At 49.2% G+C, this 25,831-nt stretch overlaps 6 protein-coding genes across 6 annotated transcripts; 4 read left to right on the top strand and 2 right to left on the bottom strand.

The window, feature by feature from the left end:
- Positions 1–1,433: 1,433 nt before the first annotated feature.
- F5J12DRAFT_972216 (uncharacterized protein) lies at positions 1,434–3,192 on the top strand (the record flags this gene model as incomplete). Its single annotated transcript, XM_051750108.1, has 4 exons — positions 1,434–1,543; positions 1,605–1,990; positions 2,069–3,039; positions 3,091–3,192. Exons 1-4 carry the CDS (start codon positions 1,479–1,481, stop codon positions 3,190–3,192), a joined length of 1,524 nt encoding a protein of 507 aa, XP_051594692.1. The 5' UTR covers positions 1,434–1,478.
- A 1,137-nt stretch (positions 3,193–4,329) lies between these two features.
- On the bottom strand, positions 4,330–6,944 carry F5J12DRAFT_866487 (eukaryotic translation initiation factor eIF2A-domain-containing protein). The gene is made up of 7 exons (XM_051747045.1): positions 6,870–6,944; positions 6,672–6,813; positions 6,507–6,622; positions 6,171–6,454; positions 5,818–6,118; positions 4,739–5,766; positions 4,330–4,684 (listed from the first exon to the last, which is right to left on the bottom strand). The coding sequence occupies exons 1-7, from the start codon at positions 6,889–6,891 to the stop codon at positions 4,532–4,534; spliced, it is 2,046 nt and encodes a 681-aa protein (XP_051594693.1). The 5' UTR covers positions 6,892–6,944; the 3' UTR covers positions 4,330–4,531.
- Positions 6,945–7,004: 60 nt separating this feature from the next.
- F5J12DRAFT_866491 (uncharacterized protein) lies at positions 7,005–9,524 on the top strand. Its single transcript, XM_051747046.1, has 3 exons — positions 7,005–7,215; positions 7,266–7,657; positions 7,743–9,524. Exons 1-3 carry the CDS (start codon positions 7,024–7,026, stop codon positions 9,436–9,438), a joined length of 2,280 nt encoding a protein of 759 aa, XP_051594694.1. The 5' UTR covers positions 7,005–7,023; the 3' UTR covers positions 9,439–9,524.
- An 8,128-nt stretch (positions 9,525–17,652) lies between these two features.
- On the top strand, positions 17,653–19,827 carry F5J12DRAFT_786984 (uncharacterized protein; the record flags this gene model as incomplete). Its single annotated transcript, XM_051743566.1, has 10 exons — positions 17,653–17,913; positions 17,973–18,002; positions 18,024–18,077; positions 18,133–18,186; positions 18,250–18,364; positions 18,405–18,470; positions 18,706–18,785; positions 18,835–18,964; positions 19,154–19,299; positions 19,570–19,827. The coding sequence occupies 10 exons, from the start codon at positions 17,653–17,655 to the stop codon at positions 19,825–19,827; spliced, it is 1,194 nt and encodes a 397-aa protein (XP_051594695.1).
- Positions 19,828–22,785: 2,958 nt separating this feature from the next.
- F5J12DRAFT_898413 (uncharacterized protein) lies at positions 22,786–24,132 on the bottom strand (the record flags this gene model as incomplete). The annotated part of the gene is made up of 1 exon (XM_051748109.1): positions 22,786–24,132. One exon carries the CDS (start codon positions 24,130–24,132, stop codon positions 22,786–22,788), a length of 1,347 nt encoding a protein of 448 aa, XP_051594696.1.
- A 492-nt stretch (positions 24,133–24,624) lies between these two features.
- On the top strand, positions 24,625–25,762 carry F5J12DRAFT_786986 (uncharacterized protein; the record flags this gene model as incomplete). Its single annotated transcript, XM_051743567.1, has 5 exons — positions 24,625–24,807; positions 24,885–24,963; positions 25,021–25,176; positions 25,230–25,339; positions 25,604–25,762. 5 exons carry the CDS (start codon positions 24,625–24,627, stop codon positions 25,760–25,762), a joined length of 687 nt encoding a protein of 228 aa, XP_051594697.1.
- Between the last annotated feature and the right edge of the window lie 69 nt (positions 25,763–25,831).

The following is a 25,831-nucleotide window of genomic DNA, read 5'->3' on the forward strand; positions in this document are numbered from 1 at the left end:
CCTAGAGGTCATACTGACAAAAGAACATGCTGTCCAAGCTGGATGGGCTGAGAGGGCACAGATGAGGGTGGGATGTACCAGGATGCTTCAGGATGGAAGCTGGTAGGAGCTCCTGGTAGATATATGTAGTCATGGTCCCTAGCAAAGGGGACAAGTGAAATGATTGATGTAGAGGCAGCCATATCAGAAGAATTTAGTGAAATGAGTGTCTTTTGGAGGGAGTGCTGTAGAAACATGTGGAGTGCACAAATCCTTTCCATTTTGGAAGGTAAGATCATGTGGCTGAGCACTACAGGTGAGTGTGGGAATGGTCTTGGTATCTGCAGAAATGGCAGAGATATGTTGAAAACTGGAATGCTGTACATGGGCGCTTAAGAATTTTAGCCAGTGCTTAACTCACTCCCTTTCTTTTTCTCTGGCACTGATGACTTGTTCTTGTGTGAGGGATGACTGCCGACATTCCTGGCTGTCCTTCTTTGCATGAGGGCTATGGTCTTCATTGCCATTCATCAGTTGTATCCATGTCCACCTCACCAAACACCTTTAGTGTGTGACAGTGCACACACAGACAGGCAGCAATGGTGATAGGTGAAGGTCGAGGCTGTGTGCCCAGCAACACTGAAGCAGGGGAGTCTTCAAGGGGGACTGGATGACCAGTGAGGCAATGGACAGATAGCACAGGCAAGGGGAAGGGCAAGGAAAAGGTATGTCCTACCCTCCAGGAAACTCCAAGCATGATGGCTGACATTCAGAAAAACTCCACAGGCCACAGACAAAGTTGCTGAGCTGGAGAATGATGAAGGCAACTGCCTGCCCAACCCTGACCTGTCAAAAACTGGTGCTCTGGCACCTGAAGCCAACCTGCCATGCAGGGAGTGTGTGAAGGTCAATGCCAAGTGTGAAGGTCTTCCTGGGGAGTCATGTGAGCAATGTAGACAGGCCAAGCAGAAATGCAGCCAGTTGCTCAGAGTGGGTAGGAAGGTGAGTACAAGCTGACCACAACATGAAGAACAAGGGCACTGAACCATAACTCAGCCCAAGAACACTGGAAGTGGAGAGACAGCTGCTGGGCCATCACATAAATGGGTCAAATCAGTAATGGTAACAGCAACAACTGAAACTCCAGTGTCAACTGGGTTGAAACTTCGAATCCCTATTTGGACATATCATACAGATCATTGAATTCCTCAAATCTCAATAATAACTGCAATTGAAAAGAAACTAAGTGTATAGAATGATAGAGTATATAGTATATTTGGTCCCTTTACCGAGGCGCAGAGCAGATAAATGCTAAATTGAATGTGCTAGGACGAAGTCGAGTGAAATCGCTGCGGTAGCCTCGATTTCGCCCAAAAGGGAATAAAAACAAGACCCCAGACACCAGTTGGTAGGATGCCTGAAGTGGGGTTGGTGTTCGGAATTCTCCGAATGCACACCTCTTGAGTCTGCACAAAACATGCTCCAGTATTACGCAATAGATGGTACATCAGGCGACCATTGTATTCAGATACTCATCGGCCATCATGGTAAAGACAAATTGCAGGTGATTTTTCTAGCACGGAATAGCCCAGCGTGGGGTGCTGAGAAGTACACTTGTTATACAGCCTCGACGTCTCCGTCTCTACGAGCGATCTTGTTGCAGCGCGAGCTGAACTGATGCGGCTGCAGAACCGCGAGCGGGAGTTACTGGAAGAGCTCCGCAGTGTCCATTCTGCTGCCCAGGCGCAGATGGACAGGATTAACGGTTTCGTCAAGCGCAGACTCCCAGCACCAATTACCCGTCTTCCACTCTCAGTGCTCTCGGATATCATTCATCGTACGATCTGTAACACCCACCCCGTGTCGGACGCGCATCATTGCACTAAGAGGGAGCTGGCTAGCGTATCGCGTTGCTGGAGAGATTCTATCCTTAACTGCCCCAAACTCTGGACTACCATCGTGATTGGTCCTTCATGGTCTGCTCCCCTCGTCATAGCACACGTCAAAAGAAGTGGAGAGTGCCCTCTAGATATCATCATAACCAAGTGGAACTCTATGAACCAATCTTCATGACTCAAACAACTCCTAGGTGCTACTGTCACTTGCGGATATCGATGGCGCAGTCTTGTTATTCGAGAGAATAATGCGACCCTTCTCTTTGAAAACATCCGGTACATGATGTTCCCTGCCCTGAAACGTGTTGAGATCTCGGGAACACAGTTCTCCAGCTGTCCGCTCTTTCTTACTTTCCATTATGCTCCTGCTCTCGAGCAGATGAAACTCTTAAAAGGAAGCTTTATTGACCGAATTCCAAATGTTACCAGTCTCCGATCTGTCTATTTATACCTGGACGACGAGAAAGGAATGTCGGGGTCACTGCTGTTGAGCTCGTTGCTCCCAATCCAGCAATTGTCCGAGCTTGGCCTTTCTGGAACTAGCGACGAATGGCCGGATGCCGAGAGCATTTGCTTACCTGTCCTTACGTCTCTAACACTCACTCTCTCTGACCCATGGCCAGCGTTGGGAGCTTTGGTTACTCCCGGTCTTCTTTCTCTAGCATGTTCAGAATCCAAGATCAGTACACAAACCATGCGCAGGTGTGGGTGTCCCTGGGCACATGCCTTCCGAGATTTCCCCAAGAAGTTCGCAACTGTTCAGCGTCTTTGCCTTTCTGATTCGACCAATATCACGGCACTAGGCGCGCAGGCAGTATGCGCCGCGTGCCCCGGGGTACGCCGTGCGGAGCTGCCTGCCAATGTGATGGATGTATTCTTTGTCAAAGACAGTGCTCCTGCGGGCCTCTGGCAAGACCTTAAGCGTTTGACTTTTAGAGGTCTTACAACTGGGACAGTCCCTCGTGAATTTGTGCGGTGGCTCGTCGCACGAGAGTCCAATCACAGGCATCTACTACAAGTTACATTCAGTGAATTTAAAACGACAGACAGCCCAGATGCTGGCGGTTTTTGGCCGGGTTCCCTGTATGAACAACTGCATAGTCATTGTAAATTGAAGCTGAAAGGAATTCCACTGAAGGCCACTCTGAACATGGATTCATTGATGGTACGTATTCATGTGGCTGTGGGATCTTGGGACTCATCTCTTCATGAACAGGATACCCGAGGCACATCCAGTGTCTATGATTCTCCGGGGATGGTCAAAACCAGGTACTTGTGGTGTTGTCACTGTTATGACTCGGCTAGGAGTAAGATATAAGCAAGGGTTTCGAGTTGCATATACTTCTTCATCCTCAGTAATGACTCTTTTCGTAGTGAAAGTGTATTTTTTTCCGGCATCCGTAGACTGAATTGCTGATCTCATGTTCGAGTTAAGATTCAAGGGAGCTTGATTGATATGTGATATGCAACGGACTGAGAGATACAAATGAACGGAGGAAGTCATAACGGAGGTTGAAGACATCCGCTATAAACTGCCGGAAAGCCTCATACCATTGATGTCGATGTTGGGGAAGTCACCACAGAGCCACATTTAAAACTCTGCTGGCTATGTCCGAAGGATATGCGTACAAGGAGTACGTGTCCCGGGGATTTGCTGGAATAGAATATACAATATGCATTCCAACACGCTGTGACCCCTGGTTCCGCTTGGTCAGTACAATCAAAAGCCGTTGCTCGTTCCATGGCGTGCAAGTAGTGTCGTGATACATATCTAAAAATCCGTCGGTAGGCCCCCTCCCCGCTGACGGGTCCTACCCGGCGTAGTCGCAGGGCTGCAGCACAAGCACGGAAAAGTGGTTACTCCTGAGGATGCGTCTTTCCGAGAAATAGGGACTCGCATGATTAAGTAGCAATAACATACCTCGCATCGACCTCGCAGCCAAGAATAGCCGGAGCATTGCTGCACGTCCTTGTGACTCGTGAGAGGAGCAGCGTAAGCGCAGCGCAGTGCTTCTTCAAGGAAGATCTTCTCTGACGGATCCGTGATGGAACTTCGAACAAGCACACGGCGAGGGTACATACTGAGATTATGGGAACCGCGAGACGTAGATGGGGTGAAATTATGCATGCTACCCCAGATTTCGAACGACACAAGTGATAGACGCACCGGAACATAATGGCAGTCAACACTAGCCCCGAATCTATGTTTCTCGTTTCATGATTACATCGTCATGGTCGTGTTGGAGAGCCTCGAAGGCCGAGGGGTTGTGGTGCTGATCAAACTTGGGGTGGCAGGAGGACTCGCCAAGTCCTACTGTTGTTCCGTGGACAAAAACTTCAAGGTAGGCAGGAACAAGCTGGGATGTGTCCTGTAAACTTTCCATTCTCGAACTCACCACTGTTGTCGGGAAGTGTAGATGACGATGGAATTGTGTGTTCGGAGTATCGTTTCTGTCGCCCCCAACCTCATTTCACTGTACACCATCTACGTACATACCATCCAACCCAAAAAAAGTCATGTAAATCAGAGATGTGGGTAGTTTGCCTATGCACTCGTTGTCATTATCGCATCCGGTAGCGACAGATGACATGACCGTACAACGAAACGAGCCCGAATGAGGAATAGAGGTGAATGATGAAGGAATGTGTAAGTGCGATCAAGCAGCAGCACCCCCACCGCCGCCAGTAAGGAGCATGAGCGCAGCAAGTTCCTTTCTGATATCCGCCTCCCCCTCGATCTTTTTCAACTGCGTCGCTTCGAGATGGTCTCCCCGCTTAGCCTTTTCTTTGAGTTCGTCGATGGCTTTGAGCTATGTTCCGAAGTTGAGAAGGAAAGAACTAGTGAGGGAGATTGGTAAACGCACCTTCTTATTCAGATTTCTTATTTTCTTCGACGCCATATCCATCGAATCTGCATTCTCTTTGGGGGTAGTCAGCTGGGCAGTCGGACAGGGCGCCGCCCCATTCAAGCCGTTCGCAACGTCGATCGAAAGTCTGGCAGATATTGTTGTGTCCCCGCCGCCGGTGGGCGTAGCAGCACCGGATGAGACGTCCCCACCGCCACCACTAGCAGTAGTTTTCCCCTTCTTTGCGTCCTTTTTCTTGCGTTTCTTTTCTCCGGCAGTTTCTGCGGCACCTCCGGCAGTATTCGAACCCGCGCCAGGACCAGCACCGCCAGAGGGGGCACCATTGTCGCCGGTAGACGGCGTCCTCGGAGGCGCGCCCGGGACATGTCTCCTTCCCCCATTCACTCCGTTTGCTCCCTGGGGTGTGCCAGCACCCCGACCATACCCTCTCGTTGGTGTCCCATTTGTGCCATTCCCATTGCCGGTACCCCCACGCACCGGTGTCCCGCCCTCGTCCTCTCTCTTGAATATTGCCGGTGTCGCCAGTCCGCGGGCTCCAGGAGGTCTATATGCACCGGCCGGTTTCGCACTCGCCGGTTTCCCATTGGTCCCTACGTTCGACACGCTCTCGGACGGTGGCGGCGCTTGTGGAATGGTTTGGGGGAACGCCGGAACCTGATCTACGGGTGTCGGTCTCCATCCGGCTTGGTACAGTTCGTCGATGGGTTGGACATGTACGAGTGGACCTGAACAGTGCCAGACCTTGATTCCATTGTCGACGCGTAACCGGGGGGATAAGACGGCTGTGAGAAGGAATCGACCGCAGGGAGACCATGAGCAGTAGGATGTATTCGGAGCGTCGATGGTGCAGATTTTGGTGAGGGAACGACGGTCGATGATGTCGGTTTTTCCGGCGAGGTTGCCGAATCCAGCGAGTAGAATGAGACGGCCCTGGGGGTTGAAGGAGATGGTGTTGATGGGGGAACTGCCGAAGTCGTAGAGTGTGCGGACGCGGGAGTCGAAGAGCATGGCTTTGGCGGGCATGTCTGGACGTACGGGTTAGTGAGGTGAGGCGAGGGAGAAATGAAGAAACGCACATCCGTATACCACACCAAACTCTTTGCTGTTTGGACTCCATGCGACGTCATGAATGGGGCCGTCCTTGTCCAGCGTGACCCGACAATCAAAGTTACCGGCGGCACTGAGAAGGTAGAGCGAAGTCTCTCCGTAATAGCTCATGTTGGAATTGTCGACTTCCGTTTGAGTGATGATCAGCGCTTGGGTGCCTAGATCGTTCCATTTGATTTGGGTGCGATCTGCTTTGAAGAAGGTTTTGGAGCTGGTGGGTGTTGGGCTGAGTGCGAGGAGGCCATATATTTTGACGCTGGCGGGTGCGCCCTACAGAAGAAGGGAGTGTGTAATAGCGAGAGGGGAAGAGATGTCAACGGACCTTTTTCTCTGCGACGAATACGGCGATAGAGGGGTTGAGGCCGGGACTGACGGACAACATGGCAGCGTTTTCGACCCTGAGCTTATCGATGATGCCCTTGCTCCATTCAGCAGGTCTGAACACCTGTATTTCCTGAGCAACGAGGCGGACTGCGTGTGACTCGAATACGGTGTACTGAATGTCCCAGTTTTCCTGAGATTTTTGTGAGAAGGCGATGAGCTCTTCGCCTGTGCTGACGGAGAAGACACGAAGGTTTTTGTGTTGGGCGCCGTCTTCGAGCTTCACTGCGAGATGATCAGCAGGAGGAAAAAGCACGTGCACGACACGAGGACATACCAGGACGTTCCCAGGTAGAGAGGTAAGTGCCACGAGGCGAGAAGTTGAGTTCGACGACATTGGGAATGTTCAGCTCCTGCAAGAGGATAGCGTTTTCGGCCTGGAAGATCCTGACGCTGTGGACGTATGAGTGGGTGGGCGGGTGATGACGCGAGCAGGACGTACGAAGATGGGAGGGCGTATGCGAAGAGTCTGCCGTCGTTGCTGTACTGGCAGGTGCGAGCTGGCACGCCTGGATCCGAGAATCCGTGGACGGGGGAGTAGGCGGGAGAGCCGTGGACGAGGCCGAGACGCTTTTGGGCGCGGACTGGCAGGGGGATGAACCATCAATGCAGGGACTGGCAGGAGGGAGAGACAGCTTACAAGCGATCTGAGAGGACATCATCGAGTAATATCAGAGAAGGCAAGCGAATGCCTCAGCTGCGAACGGGGGGTGGGTGGAGGACAGACAAACACACTCAACCCCGCGGAAGAAGCGGTGAGGGGCGTAGTTTAGGGCAAGCACCGCGTCTCCCTCATGACCACTCCGAGGACGGGCACGCACTCCCCGCCGATGCTGACCGACCTGACGCTGTCGCAGATCCCAGATCTCTCCAGAGCGTCCTCCGAGGACAACTTGCTCGCAGACGACTCCGACTTTGACCTGCTCCGGCGCGACTACGAGCAGGGTCTCGTCGCCAGCTTTGCATCAGAGCAACCCAGTCCACGGGTGGGGATCCCTTCTACGACGCGATCGTACACTGACCGGCTACTCTACAGCCCAGCACCCGTGGCATATTCAAGGCCAAGACCAACAGGTCGTCCCTCCTACGACCCCCATCCACAATCTCCACGAACTCGCCATCGAAGAATACGCGTGCGGTTCATAAGACGACGCGCCAGTTTGCAGAACATCAACCTGACCGCAACACTGAGAACGTGCTCTCGCACGACATACTACGACGTGTACGTGCTAACAAGAGCGGGCGGTCCGCCATCGAGGCCACCGACGTTCCCTGCGCATATACGCACCCAGTGCACTCTAAACTCGATGCTCAGATCCAATCAACCAAACCACCTTCGACGCGCCAGACTCAGTCCCAGATTCCACGCATTGCAGACAAGGATTATGAGAGCCAGAGTGGTGACGGAAGTCGTGCGCGGCTCCCCAGGTATGTTGCATATTCGTGCTTTGTCTTTTGCTTCCCTAAAAATCGCTTTCCCCACTACTTCCGATGAACCCCCGTCGACACAAAGAAGGAACGCCCCAGCTCCCGAAGTTGTCAGCCTTCCTACGGCAGGACCTGTCGATGAGAACCTACCCGTACATAGAGTCAATACTCCAACTCCAGAAGCCACCAACCTGGCTACGGCAGGACTACACGGGGCAGATGTCCCTCCCATACCGGCACCTACGCATATACCCACTCAACCTTATCCCGATACATCTTCGCCGTCTTTCCCACCGCAACAGCTTCCTAAAGGCCCGTCCGACAACATGGAGGATGACGAACAGGAGGAACTTGAAGTGGCTGACATCACGATGTCCATCGCAGATTCAGACTCGGAATCAACCACTTCCAAGTCACCTAATAGCACAGATGTGAACTCGGACTCAATACCAACACGGTCCCTCGAACAAGAGCGCGTCCAAACCGTATTTTCACCTATGCGGCGTGGTACGAAGCGGAGTACCGATGGGAATCAGGAGGCTGCAAACGAGGGGAATAGGGAAGAAGACGGCGAGGATGGACAGACGAATTTGCGCATGGATGTCCAGTTGAGTGCCGAGAAGGGTGGTACTGGTGGTGAAGACGGGCCTACATGCATGGCCGAGCACGAAACTAAAAGGAGCAAAAAGGTTCACCCGCAGAAGAAAGTCAGAGTATCAGAGTCTACCTCGGCGAAAACTCTCCCTGCAAAGCGCACAAAGTACGTTCCTAGATCTGCTACTGCATGTATCTCAAGCACCGCGACGTCAAGCTTAAAGATGACAACGACGGCGAAGGCTGGAGCAGGTGGAGGTAAGACAATCGGAGCCCCTCATCTCACCCAATTGCGCGAAGCGCATAGACGGCTTGGGATCGCAAAAAGTGAGCGTCCCATCGCGCCGAGCGGTTCTGGGTTCAGTAGCAGGAGAAGTGGAACTAGTGCTGCCGGTGGAAGAATTGGGGTGCGCCCATCGTCGAGATCTGTATCTGCTTCACTTGGTCGGAGACACACGAAGCCGGTCATAGAGGTACCACTACCTTCGAGGCCTGGACCGTCCGTGCTTCCCAAGGAGCGCGAAAAGGAACCTTGGGTCGACATGTGGACCACGGATGCAACCGATTCCAAGACAAATTCCGGGACAGAGACGAGGACGGGTGGCGCAAGACTAGCTGCGGCGGGAGGGCACCTGACCAAGCCCGTACCATTCACGTTCCGCGTCGATGCACGGGTGCGCAGAGTCGTGACCGACCCGTGCGTTTGCGGGCCTGGTCTGAACGGCGGTATTGACGGTGAAAAGGACAAGAGTAAGAAGAGAGGGGATGACGGACTCAAGAAACAGATGTTATTCGAGTCGGATCACGGAGAATCGCGGTTGCGCCGTCCTGCACCGTCGAGTAGCGTTCCCCCGAAACCTGCGACAATGACGATGATCTCTACCAACACTGCGACCTCTACGGCTTCATCCACGACATCAATGTCATCGACAACCACCACCGTGCCACATCCCTTCACATTCACAACCACCCTGCGCGCTACTGAACGTGCGAAATTTGACGCCCTGATTCGTGAAAAACAAGAGGAGATGGCGCGGGCGAGAGAGGAAGCTCAGAAACAGGTCGAGGAAGCGCTGCAGAGAGAGGTGAAAGAGATGAGACGGCGAGCTGTTCCGAAGGCACACGAGGTGCCAGAGTGGTATAAGGATATGCCAAAGAGAGGAGCAGAGGGGATGGGGGGAGGATAGAGATTGGAAGCATAGTGTACTTGTAATTCCCAACATGACATTGATGTGCAGTTTATTTTGAGTCCCTCTATTAGGCCAAAATGTACATGTCAGATGACCCACCTTCAGGACCATTGGTGACTGAACTATGTGAGAATTGGTGGACATTGCCATCAGCAGGACATTGCATGCACTTCAGGTAACCAATTTTCATAAGCATTAGGCTGAAGTTTTTCTACAAATCATCCAAGCTAAAAGCCACTCAGACCAGGTCATCCCAGGGACATCTGGCCATGTCCCAGGGCTATTTGCAGTGTGCAGGACCTGAGATGTCCCATAATCCCAGTGCTTTGGTAATATATTTTGGGCTGTCCCATGGCTGCCTTAGGTGTCAGGGGTCCTCAACTGCAAATGTGCAACTTGCACCCACATTGGAATGCCAGCCTTCATTCACAAACACATTGCTGTTATGATCATCATCCAGACAATGAGCATACCCATCAAACTGGGGGGATGGACGAAAACATTACCCTCCCAAAAAACACTTACTATACATATTAGGTGATATTTGAAGACTACCAGGCAATGAGTGTGTTTGTGTGATGCCATCTGTAGAATTGTACAATGTGAATGAAGGTGAACCTGTCAATTACTAAAGGTTAATGGATTCAGAATCCCCCCAATAGTACTGTAAGTTCTTGTGTTTGTGACAACAGTCACTCCTTACTAAGATCACTACTTTCATTTTCAAAGCACAGTTGAGGTACATACATACATGCATAGTATCAAAATGATGCTATTGTGGGGGATGAACATTTGAGTGCTCCACTGGCATAGGATGCTATATGATCTGATTGGCATGGGGCCCCATGCCCAGGACAGTGGGATGCCCCTTGATAGCTTTGGAGGCTACTGTGGGACATTCCACCTCCTTTCTTGAGGCCAGTAGCATGTTTCATCATAGCTTTGGAGGTTACTGGGGGCCATCCCCCCAATTTTGCATACTCATGGTATATTAAAACACCTCAGAAGTCATGGGCACTCATCTAATGAATTTTTCAGAGACATACAAGACCAGCTTCACTATCTATGTGGTTGTCATAGTTGTGTCTTGACCCCAGCTGGACTTGGTCTTGCACTCATTCAGTCTGGCCTCAGCCTCACCAATCCCTTATCCCCAGATGTCCTAGCACAGTGAACACTGCTTTGCAGTGCATGTCACTTCAGTTGAACTCTGCCCAGTCTTGTCCCCAGTCTGCCCTGTCCCAGTCTCTGTTACCTTAGTCATACCTTACTAATACTCTCCTTACCAATTGTCTTAGCAATCCTTGTGAGACCAGCATTACCAGTCTCCATACTATAGTCTGTCTCTGGTATATAAACCCATAGTTACTTGACTTGTACTCTCCAGTCTGAAATCAACTAAGTTCACTCTGATAACCCCATCTCAGCCTTGGACTTGGACTGAGACCCATGCAAGGGAATAGTGCTGCATCCTCAGTTGCTAAGTCCAATCAGTCCACCCCTTTGTATCTTTGTCTTTCCTCCTGGTCTCAACCCCTTGGCCTTGTGCCCACTTTGGTCTCTGGTCTGGCCTCAACCCAGACATCACAAACTTGACAGTATTTCAGACTCACTACTTGTGTGGGTCTAAAACATCATGGCAACAAAGACTCATTTCCAACCTCCCCATGGCCACTCTGCCACCAACCCCAACTCCACCTCAGCCAGTGGAACTCACCACAAGACAGCACTAGCTGCCTTGGGCACCACTAGGCACTCTCCAGACCCCATTAGTCCTTTCAGGGGTTTTTCAGCCTGAACATCCAATACTCCTACCCCATGTTGTCCCACTGCTCCCATCCCCAAGGATGACCCTGGCAATGATGATAATAACAGTCCTGGTGATGATAATCTGACTCCAGCTTTTCAATGGAAGGTCCACCATTGCCATAACCCAAGTAGTAGATGTCAATATCTGCTTCACATCCAGCAATGTCACCCTGGTAACCCTGTTCTTAGCCCTGTTGGATTCTGAGTGTAAGATAGTCCTTGGACATGACTGGCTCACCCACTACAATCTGTCAATTGATTGGGTACTGAGCAGTCTAACATTCCAGACTCCTGCACAAGGAATGCCAACCCAATCAACACCCCCTGTAAGCCTGGTCTCCACCAGCCTCCCTGACTCCAGTCCTAGTGACCAGCCTGGCCTCATGCCATCTGTACCAGTCTCTGACTCCCCAGTTTGCACCCCCCTGAAGGCCCCTCTTGTCTCCCTAATCAATGCAGCTGCCTTCATGTGCACCTGCAAACTTGAAGGGTCTATCCAGTTCCAACTTCAGCTCCATCCCTTGGACTCAGCTCAAGCCTGATTGGCCTTGGCCTCCCCTCCTCTGGCCTTACCCAAGGTCCCAGAGGAGTATCATGACTTTGCTGATGTATTTAGCAAGGCCAAGGCCTTGGCACTCCCACCACACTGGGAGTACAACCTGAAAATAGAGCTTGAAGAAGGAACAACCCTGCCATTAGGCACCATCTACTTGCTGTCCCTGGTTGAGCTGCAAGCTCTCTGCAATGAAGGTATGAGTTTCTACACTATGTCAGTACCAAGTAAATGAGTGGGAATCTAGCTATACTCACCTCAGTGTATGAAGTAGTCACTGAGGTGGAAAACAATGGTGCAGAAAATTTATAGTACAGTAATTAGTAAGTGTGTTGACATCGGAATTTAATTCTGAGGGTCAGGGAGAAACTCCAAGCCCTCTGGGCAAAACTTTGGGATGCTACCGTAATTCCTGATCACATTCTTGACACTCCCCCTCAATCAGAATGAAGTCTGAGTGCAGATGTGAAGTGTTTCACCTTGATGCTAGGTAGAGGTTTGGTAAGGGTATTGGTGACCATGTCATCAGTAAGACAATAAATTAAATGAAAGGAATGATTTTCCACAGCAAAATGAATGAAATGGTATCATATATTGATGTGCTTGGTGTGAGCATGATAGCTGCCATCTTTGGTAAGTGTGATGGTGGATTGACTGTTGGAATACAGTGGGATAGGGTGTTTGAGTGGTCAGAAAACTTCCCCAATGAGTCATTGAAGCCACAGGTCCTCTTTGGCTGCATGAGTTGCTGCAACATACTCTGCTTCAGCAGTGGAGAGTGTTATGAGTTCTTGTTTCTGCAAAGCCCAACTGATAGCTCCTCCATCCAGTAGATAGGTGTATCCACTTATAGCCTGTCAATGCTCCTGCAAAGCTCCATCTGCATCGGTATAGCCCTCAAGGCCTTGTTCTGAATTTCTGAATGTCAAAGAAAGCACTTTTGTGCCTGAGATATACCTGTAGATTTGTTTCATGGCCTCCCAGTGAGTCATGTTGGGTGTGTTGTTGAACTGCATGACTGTGGAGACAGCAAATGCAATGTCAGGGTGTGTTCCAATGGCAAGGTGCATGAGGGAGCCAACAGTGGCACAGTAGGGTACATTTTTCATGTGTGCAGCTTCTTCAGCTGGCTGCAGAATTTCTCCATGGGAGAGTTTTATGCTGGGGTCCATCAGAATTGCAGCTGGCTTGCAGTCGGTGAGGTTGTATTTCATTAGGATAGCCTTGATGTATGACTGCTGTGACAGGGGTATGGTGCAGGCTTCTCTATTCTGCATCACCTTCATTCCAAGTAGCCAACTGATGGGCCCCAGGTCAGAGATTTTGAAACAAGTGCTTATCTCCTGTTTGAACAAGTGAATTAACAATGGGGAACTGCCTGTTACAGTGCAGTCATCAATGTGGCTGGTGAGGATGAGGATTTCCAATCCTATGCAACCATAGAATACTCCCCAGTCTGTGTGTGCCCTGGTAAGCCCAAGGTCTGTGAGAGTTGCACACAGCTTCTGGTACCACCAAAGTGTGCCTTGTTTTGAGCTGTATAATGCTATGTTTAGCTTCCCAACTGGATGGGAAAAATTCCGCCCTGCAGCATAGCCCTCAGGGAGCTCCATGTAGATGTCTTTGCCATCTCTGAGTTTGCCATTGAGGAATGCTGAGTGGAAATCAAGTACATTGATATCCCAGTCATTGCATGTGGCAATTGCTAGTGTGGTGTGGAGAAATGCAAGTCTTGCAACAGGAGCATATGTTTCATTGTAGTCAACACCCTGGATCTGAGAGTAGCCCTTAGTGACTAGGCAGGCCTTGTACTTCTCAATCTCTCCAGTGGCATTGCATTTGATCTTGAAGACCCATTTGCACCCTTGGGGCACTCAATGACATCCCAGGTATGTGCTTCCTCTAGGCTCTTGAATTCTGCATTTATGGCATTTTGCCACTTTGGCCAGTCAGCTCAGAATTTTGCCTCTGTACTGTTGACAGATCCAGCCCTTTCGGCTTCAGCCATCCCTGCCACCATAGCATACATGATGTTAGTGTCATCTTCATCAGTAGTTAGTTCTTCATCAAGTACAGTAGGTGGTGTTCTCTTAGGAATTTAGGGTTGTTAGGATTGCTGTGCCTCTCTCAGAGCTCCTTTACAAAGTCAAGAGGGATGTGCCCATCACAAGTGCCTTCCCCTGCATGTAGGTGCCTCATATAGTCTGATTCAAAGCACTGGCAAGTAGAACAATGAAGTTGAGGTGGAGGTGTTTTGAAATTTTCTCCAAGTGGGTCTGGAATGAGTTTTGGAATTTCCAAAGTTGCTTCAGTGGGTCACTTGAACTGTCTGCATGGCCTCAGAAGTTCCTTGTGAAGCTGTGGAATTTTGTTTTGAGGCATTGGAATTCCCCTGCTCCCCCTTGAGCAGCACACCATGTGGTATGGACACATCTTGGCACTCAAAAATGACACTATGTTCTATGCCAATTGCTTGTGTGTCTGGCCAGTAGATGTGGTGGCCATTGCTCTCAGGATCAAATCCTACCCAGTGTCTGTCTTGGGCTCACATGTCTAGTTTGGAGCCAGAGGTGTCATGGACCTTGACATGACATCCCCAGACTGGAATTTCTGAGAGGTCAGGTGGTCTTTAGGTAGAGCATTTCATAGGGAGTTTTTGTGCCTAGATGGTGAGTTGATGAGCAGTTTTTGAGCCAGGTTGCATGCATGATGGCCTCCCCCCAGAGATTCTTGGGTAGGCTGCTGGTGTGAATCATCGCATGTATGCACTCAACAAGTGTCCTGTTGAGTTGTTCTGCAACTCCATTGTGTTTGGGGGTATCATGGATGATTATGTGTTGTTCTGTGCCTCGGGATTTCAGATATTCTGAAAATTCTGCACTAAGATACTCTGCCCCCACAATCTGAGTGAAGTCACTTGATTTTAGTATTGAACTGTGTGTTCAGCCATGCTTTGTAGGCCTTGTATGATGTGAAGGTCTCAGCTTTTGTCTTCTGGAGGTACAGCTTGGTGTAGCAGGTGTGGTTGTCTGTGAATGACACATAGTACTGACTGTGGCTAGGGGTTTGGACTGGAGAAGGTCCCCAGAGATCTGTGTGGACCTCATTGCCTAGATGTTCATGGCAGGGTGGGTTGCACTCCTTCCCAATGGGCTTCTGAGTCACTTTGGCATATTCACATGAGTTGCATGTGCCCATGGTGGAATGTGCTTTGTCCAGTTTAATTCCACTGATCATGCCATCCTTGAGCATGTGCCAGATGGCTTCAGGAGTGATATGGCCAAGCCTGATGTGTATCTCCTCCATGGTTAGGGATTCTGTGGCCTTGGCTAGGCCTGTGAAGGCATGACAAGCTCATTTGAGGCAGTAGAGCCCTTTTTGCATTGGAATTTCAGCTACTTTCTTTTTCCGAGTGTCAAAAATTTGACAACACTTGTCACAGAATAATGCCACATACCCAGTGACATCAAGTTTGCTGACAGAAACAAGTGTAATTCCCATCTTGGGAGCATAGAGCATGTCCTTGAGTCAAATGTAGGTCTGGGTAGTGCCATTTGGGAGCAAGGTTGCAAGATCACCTTTTCTGATGGCATGGAAGGTGTGATTGTCAGCCACAGTGATAGGTTTGGGTATGATTGGCTTGTAATTGAGGAATTTGCTGCAGTAGGAGGACATATGACATGAAGTGCCAGAGTCAAACAGGATGGTCTCTTCTGTGGAATTTAGGCTTTCACCTGTGAGCAGAGCATGGTTGAAGGTGTTCATATATGCATCTTCTTTGTCAATGATGATATCCTGGGGGTTCAGAATTTCTTCCTCTGCAATTTCCATTACCCAGTTGTCATCCTGCAGGTGTGCTAGCCAAACTCTGTCAGGTTACGAGTCAGCACTGGTCTGCACACTCAAGCTGGCTGATGCACTGGCTGCAGTGGCTGCTTTTCTGGTGCCTTTCTCCTTCTTTTTCCCTTTTCCTTTGTTCTGGAACCACTTGGGTGCTTGCCCAGCTTTTCTGCCACCCTCTTCCCAGCATTGGTCTCACACATGACCTTTCTTTCTGCAATTTTCACAGGTAGACTTCTTTCTGTCCTTCACTGAATAGGCTGCATCTTTGGAATTTCTGGAGTTTCCAGAATTGCCTCTCTTAGTCCATGTTTGGTGCCTATCATATTCATTGGAAATTACTTTGATGATGAAGTCTGGAGATAGGTCCTTTTGCATGACCAGGGCTGAAGATGTCATAGCTGTGAGGTTGGAGTCATAAGAAGCAGGAAGTGAACTGAGGATGATGGCTGCAAAGTCATCATCTGTGATTGGCTGTCCAAGTGCAGCAAGTTGTTCATGCAGTGCATGCATCTTGTTGAAGTGAGCACAGACATTGCCTTTTTCTGCACAGCAGGACTCTTGGAGTTTTCTCCAAAGATTGATTGTGATGATGTGAGAGCAGTTTTGGAAAAGGTCAGTGAGGACACCCCACACACTCTTTGCAGTCTCTTCCTTCAGAACTTGAAGGAACAATGATTCCAGGAGTGACACAGCAATCACTTGCTTGACATATCTGTTGTCCTTAGCCCATTGCCAGAGTTTTTCTGGGTATTCATTAACAAGTTTTTGCTCTGTGGCTGTGGGCTTCCAGGAGGTGTCTTTCCCTGCTGAAGGGTCCTCTGGTTTTGCATCCAAGCCAGTCAGGTGTCTAATCAGCCCTTTTGAACTGACAGCCCATTCAACCTGAGCCTTGTAATATAGCCAGTTGCTTCCATCTGCATTTAGGGTTGGGACTTGTAAGGAATGATTGTCTTTTGCCATAGTGGGTATTCTTGCTGTGTAATAACTCTTTCAGAATTGGACTGTGAGAGCAGGGCTCATAACCTAATAACATGCTTTCTGGACCCTGCCCCAGACTCTGAGGGCAACTTGCCTTATATGGAAGGTTGCCTGAAGGCAACCTACACAGCCACTGAGGGCAACCTCATAGCCACTGAAGGCAACCTACACAGCCACTGAAGGCAACCTCCAAATAAGGAAGGTTGCCTGAGGGCAACTGTACAGCCACTGAGGGCAACCTCACAGCCACTGAAGGTGACCACATAGCAGGTGAAGTCAACCTACACAGCCACTGAGGGCAACCTCCAAATAAGGAAGGTTGCCTGAAGGCAACCTACACAGCCATTGAAGGCAACCTGCACAGCCACTGAATGAAGGCAACCACATAGCAGGCAAAGACAAGCAACACAGCAACACAGTCACTGTCAGTAGAGACAATAAGTGACCAGTTGCTTATTCTGGACACAAGATGACTAGCAAGTGATTAGCAGAAAAGCAGACATTGTAGTGACTACTGACTACCAACCACAGATCTGATGAACATGACTAGCAAAATTAAGCAACCAGTTGCTTATCTGGACAGAAGATGACTATCAGGTTGAGAGGGCACCTTGTGCAACCACTGCAGGCAGCTAGATAGTGGGTGAAGGCAACCCATACAGCCACTGAAGGCAACCCCACAGCTACAAGATCCTGGATTTCCATCAGGTTATCTTTCATACCCTGAATGCCATGCATGCCCATGTGTCCAGGTCTTGTGATATAACAGTAGGGGTGACAACTCTACATGATCTCTAGGGAAGTTACAGTTGCTCAGTACCCTCACAAATAAGCAGCCAGTTGCTTATCTGAGTTGGGACAAAAATTTGGGATGGGTGCCAATATCACAATACACCAACATGTTGAGAGGGATTGCCTAATGGGGACATCCAAATTGGGATGTTTAGGGTAGGCAGGCCAAATTAATAGAGATGATTGTGGGAAATTTTCTGCTTTGCATCTCTTCTCCTTACCACCACCATCTCATCATGCTCACCTATGCTTGTACAACCTATGGTGAAACCTTTTCCACCAAGAATCCTTATATCTCTCACAGCAAGAAGTGCTGTTCCAAGGCTACCATTCACCTGGCTCATACCAACCAGACAATTGAAGTGGTAAAGGATGGAAAGGGGAATTTCATCTGTCAATGTTCTGTCATGGGTTGTCCCAAACCCTTCAAGTTTGCTAACAGTCTCAGAGCTCACATCAAGAAGGCTGGCAGTAGATGGCTAGGGCCAGAAATACAGGTGAGCAGTGGTGGGAAATTGTTTCCTTATTTGGATATAAATCTGAGCATGTAATTCAGGGTGATCCATCCATGGGGAAACTTGACTTGGTGAGTGGCTTTACCAACCAGAAAAATAAGCAACTCCATGAGCAAGGGATGGAAGCTGGATCCAGCAGGGACTTGGTGAGTGCAATTCTGAGGAGAAAGTGATCAGCCACCCATGACATCACCATCCCAGACCCATGAGGAGGAGAGTAATGCAGGTGGTCCCAGCAGGACCAGCAAGCACTTGGTAAGTGACTGGCCCAAGCCAGAATAAGTGACTGGTCACTTATTCTGCCCAATGTCATTATAGCATGATGATATCAGTGAGAGTGACAGCAGAGATGTGAGTACCAAGCTTATGGCCATTGGTGACAAGGGAGTGATGTGTGGTCATGGCACACCAGTTCCATCACAGGGGATCCCCAGTGAGTAGATGTGTTGCATCTGTCTATCCACACCCCACAGTGCTAAACAGGGAAACAGATAGCCAAGGATTTGTGTCAGATCCCATCCCCTCACTGTTGGTGCACAGTGTGCCATCCTGTTTACACTGAGTTGATTAGGTAATATGTTAGGTACTTAGCTTACACTTCATCTTACCTTACACCTCAGACTTTGTCATTTCAAGTCTGAGGTACAGTGTCTTTTCACCACTACAGTATACTTTTCTGTACTCACTACCTACACAGTTTTGTGTCTAGGTTAGTATCTAATAAAGACTTCATCATTTCATGTCCAAGTTTTGTGTCTAGGCTAACTTGAGTAGCCTTCTGCTCTCCCCCTACCCACAAAACTCACCAGTTGATTCCACAAGATGAAATTATGCATTCACCCCCTCCACCAGCAGTGAGTGTCATTGCTTTCCCACAAATAAGTGACTGGTCACTTATCCAAGGTCTGGGTAACCATTCCAGGGCAATGTAAGGATGGTGTCACCTACAGCCCACAAGTCAGTCCCTCCCCCAAAATCCCCTCAAGCACCAGCACCAGCACCAGCACCAGCACCACCATTGCCATCTCTCATGGTGAGTCTATCAGAGTCAACTTGCTCACAACCAGACTCAAGTTCCTTCAGTCAGCAATCCAAGCCCACAAACAAAACACTGGCAATGTTGTGCCATCTTCAGGACAAAGGACCCTGCAGCCACACTTGCCATTGACCACATCTCCAGGACTGATCTCTCATGGTTTTCTGAATTCACTGGACCTTGCAGTGAATGCAGAATTCCATTTCCTGACATGCCAAGTCTGTGAAATGCCATTGGGAGTGGGAGAAGTCAAGAGCCATCTGGCAAAGATCCATGGCAGACAGGCAACCTACAGTGACATGACCTTGAAGCCAGCCATGGCATCACTGGAGGTGACAGAACAGCTGCCCACTGGTATTAGAGGGAAGGAAGAGATGAAATGATTGGAAGAGGGGGACAAAATACTGGCAGCATCAGAAAGCTTTGAGGGGTGCTGCAGTCTGTGCAGAGTGTTGAGGAAAGATGGGATGGAGTGACATGGGATCAGAGAATGCCCACATCTGGATGGGTGTGGATGGAGTGAATATGGGGAGTGGAGAAGAGGGCTGCAGTATGACATGCAGCACCACCAAAAGATCTGCTACATGTGCCATGTGCCACAGGTAAATGACAGGGTGCACCCACAATTCAAGAAGGCAGAGAAGGAGAACAAGGACTGCAAGTTTGCAGATGTGGTGGCACCTGCAGCATATGGGATCTATCAGAATGAGGAGTTACAAAGGGAAGCAGAGAAAAGGTTTGGGGAAAGCTGGGGGGAGGGTGGAGTGTATGTGAAGTGGTTGATGAGGCAACCAAGGCAAGGACATCACAGCAACTTGATTGACCTGATCATGTGGTATCATGAGCATTCACAGACATGAATAGAAGAGCAGGGATTTGTACATATGACAGTGACAGGGACTAGGAAAAACAAGCAACTGGTCATTTATCTAGAACAGGAACACAACTGCTACTAGCAAGCTCACATGAGAAAAAGGAAAGACTGACCAGTGACTGATAAGGACAAGCACTAACTGGTGATGACTGACTACCAACTGCTAACTGGTAAGCAAGATGGACAGACTACAGATGGCAAGGGACCAAGGCTGAACTGGCAAGTATGAGTATAGAAAATAAGTGACTGGTTGCTTATCTGGACTGGTGAAAGAGATGATACTGGCAAGTGACAAGCAACCACTACTGACTACAAACACCAAGTGCCTGACAACTGACAACTGAAATGCAACTACCAACTACTATACAGCCCCTGGGGGAATTATAATTACAAACTGCCAACCATAATTTGGGGGAAATAATTCTGGGAGTCAATAGATATGTCCATTGGGATGTCCCAGGTGAAATTTGAATGAAATTGGCAGTTGGGAAAAAAATCTACAGGGGGTAGAAGGATGGTCAGACCATGAAGTGGTATCTCTTTGGAAATACTTCTTGGAGGCTGGAAATCATTTCCATTGTTTTCAGTGGCATTGATAACACCCAGGACATCCATCCCTGGCAAGCTGGCACCCCCTCCTGATGCTACCAGATTGCCATCCCTGGGGTACAAGGAGGGGATCAGGCATGTCAATGAAACAAATATGGGGACCTTTGTAATGCAATTCTGATGGTCTTGTAATGTCATACAGATGGGTTAGACATGATTCAGACAGCCAGTTTGATCTCTGAAATTGTTTTGATGGAGTGAACATGGGGAGAGGGGTAACATATCTTACATGGATATTCTGATACTTAGGAGTGCTGCAACCATTGTCATCATCTGTTGTAACTTTCAGGCCCTCCAGGACAACCATTCCTGACAAGCTTTCATGCTTCCTAAATTTTACAGGATTAGCACCCCCAGGATAAGAGGAGGGGAATGACACATAGGGTCCTTTCTGGTGTGATCCAAATGGTCCTGCCATGTCATACAAGTGGCACAGACATGGTATGGGCAGCTGGATTGATCTGGAGTGTTTTGATGGAGCAAAGCTGAAGAGGGGGGTTCATGTTGGGGTCCAGTATCATCCCAAGATGCCAAACATGTTGCTACCTGATCAGACTACACTAGGCAACACTGGGATTCAGTTCCACAGGAATGGGAGCCACAATCTATATCAACATTGCATTCATCACTTTCTCCCTCTGTACCCATATCCTTGCCTTCCCCCCCCATCCCTCTGCTTCCCACTATGAGGTGGTCCCCTAACCCTCCACCCTATGCAAGGCCTTCCCTCTTCTTGCTGGAGGCTCTCAGGCATTCTTTGCCTTGGATGACTTCTTTGTCTGTGCCTCTTTCAGCCTCTGCCTTTCTAAGATGAGGGCCTTGCTAGCCAGCAGTTTGTCATATCCTGCATGCTCCAGGAGCTCCATCTGCAGTGCATTCCTGGGCTTTACCACTTGAGATGCTCATCTCCTGGCCTGCTGCTGTTCCTTCTCAGTGGAGATCCCCTCAATCTTGTAGAACTTGGGATTTGTCACCAGAACCACCTTCTCACCCTCCACCCACCATGTCATCCCAGGACTCTTGTCACTCCCTTTGGCCACATCAGGTAACATCTGAAGGATGGCAAATATCCTGCCAAGGTGGTCCAGGACCTCAAACTCCTCCAGGGGTGTCCTGTTCTTCATCTCCTGGTGATACTCCCAAACATAGCCAGGCTTCATCCAGAAGACACTCCATGGCTACCTCTGTGAAGGTTGTCCTGCTGTGGGTTGTGGGAAAAACAGATTGACCCTCTCTGCAAAGCTTTTGAATTCACAGGCACATATGGTCCTGAAGGTCTTGTTCAGAGTCCAACTCTGAATGGCATCTTCCAAAGATGTTGGCACCAGTTTTCTCTCTGGACCTGTCAGCCAAGTCACATCCAACTGGATCCAAAGTTGACAGGTAAACAGAACAAAAAGTTTCCCTATCACTGGCCCCAGAATGGACAGTTGGGCCAACCACTTCCAGTCCTGCATGATCAACCAAGGCTGCAGTTGGATAGTCCTTGTCAATTTGGCCCATGTTGGTCTGCTGCCAATGGGAAATTGTTCCATGTTGTCCAGAGGGGGAATCCTTGGCCAGGCAGGTTGTCCATCACCCCTCTTCAACTTTCCCTCCATCAGCTTGAGTACCTCCAGCTCGTCATGATCCTGAACTTCTGGAAGATGGGAAACATGATGCAAGTCCAGGTCCAAAAGGAAGAGCATTCCCAACCACTCACACACCCTGGAGACCTGGAGAAGGGCCATGGACTCCCTCACAACCATTCAGTACAGCTTCCAATGGCACTGGAATCTGCCTCTGACTGAGGCACAAGGATGTCAATGTACACATGATTGTGCTTGTGCATAGGAGCCTTCTCCTCAACAATAGGACCAAGGTAGATGGGCAGCAGTGTGTTGAACTGTAGGGAATGTGTCACCCATATGAGACTGTTGATGTCCATGGTGACTTCCCACTCCTCTGGAGTCACCAACTTGTGATCCAGCTCCAGGTCCAGGCAGATGTGTCATCCATCCTCATGCCACCAATTCACAAAGGTGTTCACAAGACATTCTGAGGTGCTTGAGCCAATCTTGATCATCTGAGAGGCACCCAGTATGACCACATCATCCACATTGACTCTTGATGGATGGGGCACCTGCCAGGCAAGAGAGTAATTTCCTGTAATGAAGCAATCAAAAGAGGGCACCAGGGCAGAATATGAGCACTCACCAGTAACATGGTTGCCAATTTGATGAGAAGACTCATAGTTAGCCAGAACACCCACTTGGAGGATATGGTCTGACAATCTGATGAGGGGACCCAAGTAGAACATCTGGTTGGAGGAACTCAGCAGACAATACCCATAATCTCAAAAGGATGTCCACATCCCAGGCTGGTAGTAGGGCTCCTCCATGATCTCATTGCAGTTGCAGTCCTGGTGCAAGCTTTCCAAGACAGGTCCTCCTTCATACTCATCAAACCTGCAATCAAAACACTTCCATTGTTGACCCTGGTATGCAGGGAGGTATACTGGTGGAGTTGGATGTGGGAAATGGTACATCATTCCAGCCAACCAGTCCTTGACATGCTTGCATTGCTGGATGATCTCAAGGGGATCATCTGGAGTGGATTCCCCTTCAACTTGATGACCATGGGCAGCCTGAGGAGGAAGTTGATCCCTGGCTCTGGCCCTGCTCACATATGGGTAGTGCCAAAGGAGATCCCTGAGACTCTGAGACTTGGCATCCTGAGGCAAATGATGGTCTTCACCTTCATCTTCAGTGTCAGTCAGAAAGTCACCATCAGAGTGCACATCAGGGTTCACTACATTGCCAGAGTCATCCCCCCTTTGGCAGCAAAGGCAGTTGGCCCCAATGACATTCAACTCACAGACAATGGTAGCATGTTGCTCTCCAGATGATTGGTTTTCCACATCCATGAGGATGTCTTCACCAATGGCTTCAGTGTCATCCCACTGTGTCCATATGTGGCCAGGGGGAAGGGTGGTTGTAGACAAGTAATGATAGTCCTCCCAGCACCTTTGACAGCCCTCCTTCACCATGACAAGCATTCTAAGGCAGAGACAATGACCACAAGGAATTGGAGGGATGTGAATGGTAGGCCTGCCATCACCAGATAGCCCTCCTCTCATGAGTGACTCCATGATAGAGGATGCAATGGGCCCACAGTCAAAACCATTCTGTGACCAATTGTACACCTGCACATCAACTTGGGTTGGGTCACTGGCACCAAATCCATGAAGAGATGCTATGTGTGTCCAGTAGAAAGGGCCATTCCATGTGTTCCAGTCATTGTGCAGTGGGTCATAGTAGGGATGGGGGGTTTCAGGGACATGTTCAATGCACCTTCCAAGGATGAATGCAAGGTTCAACCAATAATCAATGACTGCAACAAAGAAGTGACTGTTTTGCATGACCACAAAGGCAATGGGAACAGATGGATCAGCAGGATGGGAATCAAAGAGATGGCATTGATGAAAAAATTGAATCTCCTGTGCATCTGGTAAGGCATGGGTGCCCCCACTGACAGATGGAATGACAGAGAACAAGTCAGCATAGTGGACATGCATCCTGCCCTGGACAGCATACCATTGGGACAGGAGATGAAAGTTGAGGATGCTGGCATTGATCCAAGTTTCATAGCAGAGTGTCCCTAGGGTCTGGTAGGCCATTGCCCATGTGGTAGGCCTGGCCATGGAACACACTTTCAGAAGCAATCATAAGCAGACAGAGAGAAAGAGCACAGAAGAGAACAACAAAGAACAAATATATGGAGAGGAGGAAGTCAGGTGGTCATACTGCAACTTATCATATACCACCAGAACCTGTGTTCGCCATGCTTCCAACACCTTGGGCAGTCTTACTAACATCAGTAAAGGTTGTTGTGACATGCCAAACAATGACAAACATTGTCTAGCAAAATGTAGACTGGGGGAAGTCAGGTGGCCATACTGAAACTTATCATATACCTCCAATACCTGTGTTTGCAAAGGCTTCTACCACCTTATGCTGTCTGAATAATGTTCTTGACTACTACCATGGCTACCCAGTACTACCTGTCCTCCCTCAGATTCATCCACAATCCCAAAGCCTTGTTGGAAAAAGATTGGCATGTTAGGTTGGCTCCAGGAGGCTCCAAAGGGTCCATCTGACCATGCCAGGTCACCAATGCTGCCAATAAAGTTGTCATGGAGCTCCCCCATCACTACAACAAGCCTATTCAGGCTTTCACCTGGAGAGAAAAGGTGATCCAGCTGGTGCTTCACTCCAAGAAGGAGGTGGAGGTGGAAGAGCTGCTGGTGCAGAATCTGACCATGATCCTCACATATATGAACAGGGTTTTTGTTCAAGTAGTTGCAGAGGCAAAGAAAGTCAAATGCAGAGATCACACCTTGATTGGCACAGTCCAACATTCAACAACTACTTATTGATAGAATATTTCATGCAGCACCATGAACCAGCCCAGGTGAGGAATTATAGATGCAACAATGACCACAACATCAACTGCACCAGCATTGCAGAGGTTGGTAAGTGTTTCAATTTCCTTGTATCCTTTTGCTGCTATTCACATACTTATACCAAAGACTGGGTTCTCCATGAGCACTCCCTGGGTGGGATGTGGTATGGGAGCTGGACTCAGTTCAAAATGGATGAGAACATGAAGACTGTGGATGTGGCATGGAGACTGATCTATGTGATAGCAGACTTCTATGATCCAGTGGAGGATGAGGACGCTGACTGTAAGCATGGGGATACTGTCTTTCCCCATCTACTGCATTCTAACTTCAAACAGTCAGATACACATACAAAGAACATCTGCAAGGCAGTGCTGCAGATAAAGTCAAGGGAAAGGCACAGGGAGAGGGAGATGATAGCATTGGAGGAGGTCATCATGGTGGTGGGGTGAGTAGCAAGGGCAAGGGATGTGATAAGGGCAAGAGACAAGCAGGAGGGACTGTGAATGAGTGCAGAGCCTCTCAGAGGCTGAAAGATAAGCATAAGCAAAAGTCCCCCACACCATCACCCTCTCACAGCCTTGTCCACAAGGTCCAGATGCAATTCATGCAATGCATCATTTGCCTGGCCCTGTCTCAGATGTATTTCCTCTTCCACAAGACTGCCAAGGCCAATGTCATGGAAATACTGTACTCTGATATATGATGGCAGTGGAACATTGCTGACCTCCTGGTGACCAGGATAATCAGGGAGGAACAGATCATCAGTTTTGTTGTTGCTGTCCCTGTCGAATGGGGCTATACTTCTGGGCCTTTGCCTGGGGTTAACTTGCCAGTCATTTCCAATGAACTGGGCTGCTCCATGTACTAGTGCATCAATCTGTGATTGCAACCAGTCTTGCTGGCATGAAATCAACAACCAGTCTGCCTCTGTTGCCCT

The sequence above is a fragment of the Pisolithus orientalis genome (assembly GCF_024613125.1).
Source record: "Pisolithus orientalis strain OTSU chromosome Unknown F5J12scaffold_80, whole genome shotgun sequence".
In the NCBI taxonomy this organism is placed as follows: domain Eukaryota; kingdom Fungi; phylum Basidiomycota; class Agaricomycetes; order Boletales; family Pisolithaceae; genus Pisolithus; species Pisolithus orientalis.